Source organism: Toxorhynchites rutilus, chromosome 3 (genome assembly GCF_029784135.1).
Source record: "Toxorhynchites rutilus septentrionalis strain SRP chromosome 3, ASM2978413v1, whole genome shotgun sequence".
Lineage (NCBI taxonomy): Eukaryota > Metazoa > Arthropoda > Insecta > Diptera > Culicidae > Toxorhynchites > Toxorhynchites rutilus.
In genome coordinates, this window is record NC_073746.1 from 7,368,942 (window position 1) to 7,380,564 (window position 11,623).

At 39.8% G+C, this 11,623-nt stretch overlaps 1 protein-coding gene across 3 annotated transcripts in view; it reads left to right on the forward strand.

Annotated features, from left to right (window-relative positions):
• LOC129779531 (ubiquitin carboxyl-terminal hydrolase 7) overlaps positions 1-10,325 on the forward strand; it is a 28,253-nt gene extending 17,928 nt beyond the window's left edge. For all 3 annotated transcript variants that reach the window (XM_055787072.1, XM_055787075.1, XM_055787074.1), the window contains one exon: positions 5,546-10,325. In XM_055787072.1, coding sequence (XP_055643047.1) covers positions 5,546-7,282 — 1,737 coding nt within the window. In that variant the 3' untranslated portion in view covers positions 7,283-10,325. The remainder of the gene's footprint in view (positions 1-5,545) is intronic.
• Positions 10,326-11,623: the final 1,298 nt, after the last annotated feature.

Here is an 11,623-nt window from a genome sequence, read left to right on the forward strand (position 1 = left end):
AATTCCCACTGCTCTTCCGTCTCCGGACCGGTCCAATCGAAGTGGTCTTCCGCAAACTTCAGCCGCGCCTTTAGATGCTTCGGCGTCGGCATCGGAACCTTCAGAGGGCTTTTACCGCCTAGCCTCTGGTTCACCAGCCGCCACTTAACTGTCCGGGAATTCACGGACAAGTTCAGTTCGCCCCGGGTCTTTTTCGATGCCTTGAAGGGATCTTTCCTGGAGGCTCAATTTATGGCAGAGCCATCCTTTGCGGTCGTTTTCCTTGGACGACCAGTTGTTTCGAATTTTTTGGGGGTTAAGGCATTAAACACGAAGGTTTTGGATCGTCCCAAGTATTCCGCGATTTCGCGTTGGCTGCTGCCTGCCTTGGACATTTAGCGGATGACAATCCGCTGTGTTTCCGTGTAATTATACGCGCGACCCATTTTTCGTTGACTGTAACTAGAATTCGAGAATGAAAACCTTACATACTTCTTGTTTACATGATAAATACTTACCAGGATCCGAAAATCCGCATTTTTTAATGAATGATTATCGTTTTAACTTCAGATGTTACGATTTTCTACTAACAATGCAAATAAATTATTATAAATGAATTGAAGCCGCTGGTTTGGATTATTTTTTTTTTCAAAGTTATGTCACTTTATTTTTTTGCTTGGTCTCGGCGGTCCTAATGTTTTGTCCGACAATGTATAAAACCAGACTATCACTCTTTTACAAAATTAACAGTAATTTCCTTCAAAAAGAAACGTTCCTTGGTGGAATTAAAGGCTTAAAATGCTTCGCAGAACAGCGCGGAAACTGTTCAACAGAGCAAAAATTACTTCGGACTGATCTCAATACAAAAGCGCTCTAACTGAGTACAGCAGAGAACTGAGACGATCCAAACAAAAATCCCGGGTATATAACTGCGAGAGTATTGAAAATACTCCAATCGTTGCTAGACTCAATAAGACTCTGGCAAAAGACCACTTGAACGGGTTAGGTTCCCTTAAAAAGGACGACGGTTCGTTTACAAAAACTCCCTCAGAATTACTAGACTTACTGATGAAGACTCACTTTCCGGGATCTACATCTGTTCACTCGAATACAAATCCTGGCTATAATGGCGACACAAAATGCTCTCGAAGGCGCCTCACAGGACCTGAAAGTGCAAAGGATGTCGCAAACATAGTTGTTGGGTTAGTCTTCACGAGGGCCAGAGTAGTAAACGCGGTGAGATCCTTTCTACCTTACAAATCTGCAGGTACAGATGGGATTTTTCCAGTCTGATACTAGAGAACATTCCTTTGATATGGAGACTTGCTGGGAAACGGAAACGTATTATATTAACTTTTTCCATAGTTTTCAGCAGTATTGATTGACATAAAGTCTGTATTCATGTCCAAATGTCCATTATCTAAATACCAGTTTGCCTACCAAACAGGCAAATTCGCAGTAACAGCGCTACACACGCTTGTAACAAAAATTGAAAAATCTCTCTCGTCAAAAGAAACCTGGTCTAATGGTACGTGGCAAGTTCGACGAAGTCATATCGAGCAGAATGCAGATGGCCTTAAACTTTACACAATCTTGGTATGATGTCTGAGCATAAATCCCTCGAAAACAACAATTATACCTTTCACCAAAAAGAAAAAAACAGCATCTGCAGTCTTTACATCTTGGAGGAGAGAAAATAAAAAGCTGCGCTTCATGAAATATCTAGGTGTTATCCTAGATGCTAAACTAAACTGGAATGCGCATTTAGATTCTATAATCAGCAAGCTTATAACGACTGCCCAATTTCCTCGCGCCTGGAAAGCAAGAAAGATAATTCCAATTCGTGAGAAACCTGCGTTTACTTGTTTGAACAATCTTCGTCCAATCAGTATTCTATGTTTGCTGGTCAAGGTTTTTGAAAAAATTTTGAATTTTCAAATTCAAAACTTTATTCAACGGTTTAATCTGCTCAGTCCTAATCAGTCTGGTTTCAGATCCGGTCACAGTACTACTTCTTAAGGTTCATGATGACATACATCAATTTACTGACAAAAAAGCGGGTAGCATTTTTGCTTTTAAGAGACTTTTCTAAAGCATTTGATAGAGTTTCTCACGTCAAATTATTGCGTAAACTGTCCTGTCAGTTAAACTTTAGTCGTAAAGCTGTTTTTCTTATCAGTTCCCATCTGAACTCTCGTACTCAGATAGTGGAAATTGATGGAAAATTATCCAGCTAAATCAATACTTTATCTGGAGTACCCCATGGATCTGTCTTAGGTCCACTTTTCTTTTCATTATTTAGAAACGATTAACCATCAGTTTTGAAATTTTTCGTTATCCACATGTTTGCAGATGATGTACAACTTTATATTTGTTCAACTGATGCTAAATTAGAAGACTTGGCTCAATTAATCAACACTGACCTGAAGAGTGTTTGAAAATGGTCCTCGGATAATCTGCTTCCTATTAATTCATCAAAAACTAAAGCAATGTTTATTGCTAGACGTCACACGCGCACAAATTTACCAGACATAATGATCAATAATGACAGAATTTAATATGTTGATAAAGCTTCCAATCTTGGTGTAATTTCCCAATCCAACCTTGAATGGAAAGTGCAAGTAAATTCACAATGCGGGAAAATATATGCAGGCCTACGACATCTTAGACTTACAGCGAGTATGCTGTCCGTTTCAACCAAAATTAAGTTATTTGAAACCCTTCTTTTATCTCACTGGTTCCGAATTGATTTTGAATGCCCAGTCTCTGCTTAAGATCGATTGAGGGTAGCAGTAGCAGTGTTCGCTGGGTTTTCAACTTGTCTAGGTTTTCTAGCGTATCACACTTATAACGGCAACTGTTAAGATGTTCGTTTCATAATTTCTTCAAATTAAAATGCCATGTTACATTATTAAAAATTATTCATCACGGTCCTCACTATCTCTTCAATAAATTACAATCCTTTCGGAGCGCTAGAGTTCGCCATTTTGTTCTCACAAATCATATTACATCTTATTATAGCAATACTTTCTTTGTACGTGCAATTATTTGGTGGAATCTGTTTCCAACTGACATAAAATCTATTAATTTTTTCCCTAGATTCCGTCGTGAGTGAATTAGCAAGGAGTTAGATTCATTTTGGAGTTTTAAAAATGGTCAACATGCATGATAGGTTAATTTTAATTTTTTTTTGTTTAAATTTTGTTTGGATTGTTTTCAATTGAATGTGGTGTGAACAACAAGGTATCCGATTGTGGAATATTTATAAGGGTGAACCCTTACTCTACAAGTATGAATTAATGAATAAATAAACTCAGTGATTGGATGGAACCTAGGCAAACGGCAAAAATGGATGCTCCGTCAGTGAAAAAGATCACAAGCGCGTAGTTAAGCAGTTTAGACGTGATCCGAGAAGTTCGGTCCGGGATGTCGCCAATAAGCTGAATTTGTCAAGTTCATTCGTCCAGCGGACCAAGCAGCGGGAGGGCCTGCGTACATACAAGGTTCAGAAGGCTCCTAACCGCGACGAAAGGCAAAACATGGTAGGGAAGACGCGAGCCCGGAAGCTGTACACCGAAATGCTGACGAAGCCGCATTGCCTGGTAATGGACGACGAAACCTACGTCAAAGCGGACTTTCGTCAGCTGCCGGGCCTGTTGTTCTTCTCCGCAGAGGACAAATTCAGCGTTCCGGAGGAGATTCGCAAGCAGAAACTTTCCGAAGTTTGCCAAAAAGTACATGGTGTGGCAAGCGATCTGCTCTTGCGGAAAGCGGAGCGCCCCCTTCGTGATGACCGGCACGGTAAACGGGCAGGTTTACCTTAAGGAGCGCCTACAGAAGCGCTTACTACCACTATTGAAGCACGCGAGGGCCCGACCATCTTCTGGCCGGATCTCGCTTCGTGCCACTATTCAAAGGACGTGTTGGAGTGGTACGTAGCCAACGGGGTCTCCTTCGTGCCAAAGGAAATGAACCCGCCCAACGCGCCGGAGCTTCGCCCAATAGAGAAATATTGGGCGATTATGAAGCAGGCCCTCCGGAAGAACCCAAAAGTTGTCAAATCGGAGGCGAACTTCAAGAGAAAATGGATTTCTGTTCAAAAAAAAAACTACAACCTGACGTTGTACAGAGCCTTATGGACGGGGTAAAGAGGAAGGTGCGAGCATACGGGCTTGGGCTCGAAGTATGAACAAAAAGAAAATGCTAAAAGTTGTTTAATAGTTTTTATTTTACTGTCTAAAATTTTCAAAAGGATCGCTCTACTGGGCGAATTTCTACAGCGTTTTTTCCGTGATGCAATTTGATGTGACACACCCTTTGCCACAAAAATTCGGACGCAGTGGTTCACACTCAACACAGGGATAAAAACAGTAATTTCGCATGAATTGCAACAAGTTTTGACATTCGTAGATCAACCTTAGTTCTCAATCAATTCTAACAATCTATTCGGCTTGCCTTCGACCGAGCTACGACATACGGAAATTTATATCTCGCTCCACCCAGAGATAGTTGCTCGTTTAAGCTCCTCTCTCATACTGCCTGTTAGCTGCATCTGTTTTTCGTACGATCACTCCCCATAAGTTTTTCATTGGATTTTGAACTGATTATTAAGCAGGGTAGTTCAGAATATGAGGCCCCAGTTCAATAATCCACCTAAAGGTCTTTAGACTTTTATTAAATGAAAAGTTATCCTGTTGGAATACCCAATCATCAAGGTGGTTTCGGTGCAAAAACGGAAGTAATTAATTCAGGATTACTTCCTCGAATTCCTGATTGTTCATTCGTGTGGGTTAAAAAGCAATCTGCTTCCTCCGTTCTAGTTCTGTCCAAACCATCGTGATGGCCATACGTTAAACGACCGTCACGGCATTATGAAGGCGGAATTCCATCTAGTCAGCTTGCTACATGCTACAAGTCAATGGTTTTTGCTTATCGGAGTGTCGCTTTTTACGACATAATTGGTCTTGTCGAGCAATGTTAGCGTTATCCAATGGCTTGCGGGTCGATGCGGCATGTGTAGCGCGACATGTACGACAATATTAGAGCAACTACGTCATTTATTGACGATTATCATAACTCACCACAATAATTGAGCAACATAATGTTTGATCAAAAAAAGCAACATCAGGACATGTATGTTGAAGCAGTGAGCGTTCGCTACTGTGTAAGGGCTGAGGTGGAAAGAAAATAAAAAATTGCGCAAGTATCATATCTATTGTTGTTTACCATTGACTTGTAGCGTGTAGCAAGTCGAATAGGTTGAATGTCGCCTTAACACAATAAAGTATACCAGAATCATCGTATCTTCATGTTGTGTCACTGACACTGACGATTTATTTTTTCGGTTAATAAACTATCCTACACTGATCTTAAAGAACAGTTCCAGGTTCTCAATTGGATAGTTTACGAAGCCCTCAAGACATGTAGGTGTGTGAAATGAGAAGATTTCTATTCCGTTTCGTTCGCCCAAAACGTCAATATATATATGTGTTGTGTTGGGGATATCCTTTTGCGTGAACCTGTTTCATAGTTTTCATAACGTAATCATACTAACCATCTCTCCCAGGTCAAGAGCACCGACATTTCCGACGAGCTGCAGGAACGCCTCGATGAGCAGCGGCGAATCCAACAATGTCGCCGAACTGAACGCACCGAAGCAACCAACTATATGAACATCAACGTGCTGCTGGAGGACTACATGGAGATTTACCCGAAGTCGGATCTGTTCGATTCGGCAACGGCAACGTACCGAACCTTCAAGGTACGCAAAACGACCACCATTGGCGAGCTGGCCACCATGTTCTCGAAGACGTTCAAAGTGGAACCGGAAAAGATGCGAATGTGGACGGTTCTGAAGAACGGTCACAGGATACACAAGTTTCAGCTGATCGATCCGACGGCTAACGAAACGTGCAGCAAATATGGCTACCAGGATCCGAAAAACTCGTGGACCATTTTCCTGGAGCTTGCGACACCGCAGGCGGATCAGCTGCAGCATATAGATCAGAACGAGTTGCTGATATTTTTCAAATCCTACGATCCGATTGAGAAACGCCTCAACTACTGCGGGCACGGGTTCTACAAGATCACCCGGATGGAGTTGGAGGAAAATTTTCAGGAAGAGTGTATCAAACGGGCCCACTTCGAGCCCGACACTGACATTCAGTTGTACGAGGTAACCGATATCAACAAGGCTGTAAAAATTCCAAATTTTTTCATGACCGACTCACCGCTGTCTCTGCCGATCAATGGTTCAATCATTATTATCGAGAAGGTTAACCCTGGGTTGGAGAATCTGGAATTCCCAACATGTGACGATTATCTTAGGGACCTGTACTGTCGGATTGAGGTTATCTTCGTCGACACGTTGAATCCGAACGATACCGGATTCACGTTGGATCTATCCTCGGAGTCAACCTACGATCAGCTGGCGAAAGCCTGCGGTCGAAGAATCAATGTGAAGCCTTACGAGATACAGTTTTTCAAGTGCAAGAATTTCAACGATATCCCTGGACAGCCGCTCCCTTACAACTACACCGGAACGCTAAAGGACATCGTGTGTTACACGAAAGCGAAACAAACGAGAAAACTGTTCTATCAAAAACTATCGATCAGCATCAACGAGCTGGAGAATAAGAAGCAATTCCGCTGCTTGTATCTGATGCCAAACCTGAAGGAGGAAAAAGAATTGATACTGTACCCCAACAAAGACGGTACCGTGCAAAACCTTCTCGCGGAAGCGGCCAAAGTGATCGAGTTTAGCGAAAACAGTACCAAGGAGCTGAGAATATCCGAGCTGTCGAAGAACCGACTTGCGCCGGGACCATCGAAGGATACTCCGCTCGATCAGCTGCACGATTATACGGATAATACGTTCGTGCAGCGGACAACGATGAGCAACCAGAAAATGTATCGCATCGAGGAGGTGGCCGAGGACGAAAGAAATGTGCCCGAGAACGAGATGCTTGTGCCAGTGTTGCATTTCACCAAGGATATTGGTAGCATTTTTGGAATTCCCTTCTTCATCCGGACGGTAGACCACGAAACCTTTGCCACCCTCAAGGAGCGCATGAAGAAGAAGCTTAATGTGTCCGACAAGGAGTGGGAGAAATACAAGCTGGCCATCATTACGGAGCACATTGATTACATCGACGATGAGACGATCGAAATCAATCTGGAGATGTTCAAACCGGACCCCAGTGATCCAAACTCGCGGACCTATCTCGGGCTGGAACACATCAACAAGAACACTAAACGAGGCAGGTTTAACTATATGGAGAAAGCGATAAAAATATATAATTAGGAATCTCCACCCCCCTATATCCTGTTTCCCCGTCATCTCCTTTGAAGAAGAAGCAAAGCAAAACTACTTTTCCCTTCCAAAAAACCGTTTCTACAACCTTTTCGCAAAATGTTCTCTCACAAAATCACAGGCGCGGCCCTTTGTCCCAATAGTTAGGTACACACACACATACACACACACACACACTGACACATTAGGTTCCCGCCCAAAATAAATACAAACAACACACAGCTAGAGAGAAAAAAAAGGCAGAAACAATTTTTATTTGCTAGCAATTTTAAACAATTGTTCAATTGTGACACACAAAAACAAATACAATACAATACGTCTGTACCACCCCCCATCGCCACAGTAATGATGCCACACAACTCACAGAAATGAAATTGTCATGTCCAACTATTCAGCGAAAAGAAGAGAAAAAAAAATCGTTATTGCTTTTTTTTTAAATTATGTTTTTTTTATTATATCGACGAGTTTAAAATGGTTCCAAGAGTTGAAAATAATATCAGACCGTTATCCGAGGTAGTCCCCCCTTCTCATGTGATGAAAGAATAAGAAATTCAAAAAGCCTTCTTTTTCACATTTGACGGATTTCGCGTCAACTCGACTAGAGGTTGGCATGACCCTCTCAGAACTCAATGAAACACTCTGGGCGTAAAGACCTTACCTAATTAAGCAACTTGGCATACTTAGTTTTCCGAAAATTTATCTAGACTAACATATGGAAAGGGCTATATATTTTTGATCATTTTTTTTATTATTTTTCTTACTCGAAAATGGTAAGTCCTACAAAAAAATGATCTATGGAAGAGTTTTAGCAAAATAATTGAATTTTCAGAATAAAGAAAAAATACTGAAAAAATATTTTTTGAAATTCTACACTGAAAAAAATCGATTTCAAAAACTAAAAGTCAATTTTCTCACAATGGTCATCTCAGATTTCGATGAAATAGTAGATACATATGTGCCCTACAAATCTTCCATACATCGCAACATATGCATATTTAAGGCAAAATAGTTTTTCTGACAAAAACTTTTTCAAGATTTTTTCTCGAAAATTTTCAATTTTTTTTGTACAGCTATAGAAAAAATCAATAACAAGTAGAAATGGATTGATGGTGACCCTTGGATGCTAAAGTACAGTTTTCAGCTTGTTTTTGTAGTCAAATACAATATGTTTCAATACAAATAGCAACGACAGCTCTCAAACAATATCTATCAGCCGAAAATCTCTTGATCGGTCGGTCAGCTATCGAATAGTTGTAGATTTAGGTATCTATTAAGAGTCACTGTAAGTAATATTGGATATTGGTAAAGGAATAGTATAGATATCTAAAGAATGAATAAAATGGCTCTGCAGTTGTTTGAAAATTACCAGTCGTGACCAGTAGCAAATGTAAAGTGGCGAAAAAGAAAAAGCATTATTTCGTTTCTGCGTAATCATCAGAATTCAATGGGAAAATGGGACATTATTCAGCCACAAAGCTGTACTTTAGTATCCAAGGATCACCATCAATCAATTTCTACCTGTTATTGATTTTTTCTATAGCTGTACGAAAAAAATAGAAAATTTTCAAGAACAATTCTTGAAAAAGTTTTTGTTAGGAAAACTTTTTTGCCTTAGATATGCACAAGTTGCGATGTATGGAAGAGTTGTAGGGCACATATATTTCTACAATTTATCCACCGTTTCATCAAAATCTGAGATGAGAATTATGAGAAAATCGGCTTTTAATTTTTGAAGTCGATTTATTTCAGTATAGAATTTCAAAAAATATTTTTTCACTATTTTCTCTGAAAATTCAATTATTTTCCTCAAACTCTTCCATAGATCATTGTATTTTTGTAGGGCTTACCATTTTCGAATAAAAAAAAAAATATAAAAAATGATCAAAAATATTGAGCCCTTTCCATATGATAGTCTAGATAAATTTTCGGAAAACCAAGTATGCCAAGTTGCTTAATTAGGTAAGGTCTTCACGCCCAGAAAGTTTCATTACGTTCTGAGAGGGTCATGCCAATTCCAATCGCGTGAGTTCGCGCGAAATCCGTCATTTGACGACGCCGATTCCGACCACGATGACGCTTGTTTTCGTTTCTCCCACACTTGTGCTTGTATAGAATTGTGTATCCTGTAAATTCTTGTTTTTCCCCCTAATCCTCCACTCTCTCTGCCTTGTTCCGTTCTAAAATTGCACTGGGAGAAGAAGAGAAGAAAATCTGTATTATCAGAACACCATTGTTTGTTTGTTTGCGAGAGATGGACAAAAGGCGGAAGACAATTTAAGGCAAATCGATTATTTATATTTAAATATTAAACAAAAAATGAAGGAGGTTAAACATTAAGACTATAGTTGCAAACGAAAGCTGCTGAACGCAAAAAAAAAAAGTTTAGGCTCAGCCAGTAATCTATGAAGAGAGGAAAGAAAAAATCTATATTTGCTGTGAAAAATCAATGACTGTGTGAGAAATCCTGCTGACGACAGAACTCTCAGTTGGGGGAAAACCGAAAAAGGGTCGGTTTCGGGTTTCCGCCTCTTAATTTGAACTCAATGCTGTAGAACAACATCTAGAAGATAACTTCGGTTGCCCGCCGCTTGAAAGTAAAATTCAATACATCGTCGAATCGAAAGCGCGGAGGAGCTCCTGTGAGCTTCTGTGTAGAAAGGATTCGTGTTGGAAACGCCGCATATAAACTCAATCCTAGACAACAAGTGCACTACATAAACAATTATAATCATGGCTAGTACTATATTGGTCAGCAAAGACAGAAAGAAAAACAATGAACACACACACGCTATTCGAAACGCAGACGCTCACTGATGTGTGCGTGCGTGTGACACGCACCTGATAGCAACAGTAAAAGCAGCAGCAAAATGATACAGTATAATATTAAACAAATCAAATAAAACGAGTAACAGAACGAGAGAGAGAGAGAAAGCTGTTGAAAGTAAAACATAGAGCATGGAAGGAGCTAATTGTAATAAAACAGTAAAAATTATAAAACAACAGAAAAAAAACAATAAAAATGTTTTGAAATCAATCCGAGGGTTGTTTTGTTTGGAGGTGGAGCGGTTGATGACAGCGTTTCAGATATCGGATATAAAACAAGTGATCTTACATCAATATGTAGAAATATTTTGCTTCAGTTATGTTGGTTGCACTGCACTGTAAATGTAAATGGTTAAGGAAAACACACGTTACCAAATCAGTGAATACTGCTACGTTATGATTATTTGGCTAGAAAACTTATTGAAACCGAATTCTATTATTTTTTTAATTTTGAAACCCCTCAGCAGACGGTGTGTTTCGCAAACATAACAATATAACGTCACTTTCACCCCCCATAACTTTTGACAGAGATGTCAGATTAACAAATGTCATACCGCGTTGGAAGCGTCATTTCAGTACAATTTTAACCATGGAACAATACACACCTAAACAACGCGCTGAAGTTGTTCAGCTGTACATTCAAAATAACTTCTCAATTGTGTTAACTAAACGTGCGTGGAAAAATAAAAATAAAGTTAAAACATCGCCTGGAGACAACACTATACGTCGATTATATGCCAAATTTATATCGTCTGGTAGTGTTGGTAATGCCAGTCATCTGTCCAGAAAACGACCAAGACGTTTCGACGAGAATATTGATGCCGTTCGAGCCAGTGTTGCAGAGACTCCATCGACATCAGGTCGTCATGGTTCGCAAGAGTTAGGCATCGCTCGAGAGGCTACCATACAAATAAAACATAAAATTCTGCATAACTCGAGAAATATTCAAGCAAATTGAGCCAAATTTGGGATGTGAGGGTTTTTGGGTACGAGAAATGTTTCTATAATAGTATGACACCCCTTCCTCTTCTGGAATGGAGAAGGGGTCCCATAAAAATAATACACATAATTCAACCAAACATATTCCAAACAAACATGACCATTTAAAAAGTTTCGGAAAACTATGAAAAAAAAATAGAAAAGTTCGAAAGATTCAATTCGCATATGTTCTACAATTACATATTTTTTTTTATCCCTTTTGTTTATTTTAGGCTCATTAGCATTTTAGCTGTAACAGAGCCGAATTTTAATCGTGTACATGTCACATGTTTATCATCTATAATTAGCACATTACACAGTTGCCATTTTTCGGCGTTAGACTATTCCCTACTATACCATTGCATATGGTACACATTTACGCTACTGTGTTTTTAAGTTTTAGGCGTAAGAGTTTTCTATCTGTTCTTCCATTATCCAGTTAGACCGGACAGCGGAGACAGTTGTTGATCATTGTTGAGTTATTTATAGAACAGCAGCCCGATGTTTCTTGCAGAGCAGAGCAGTTGTATG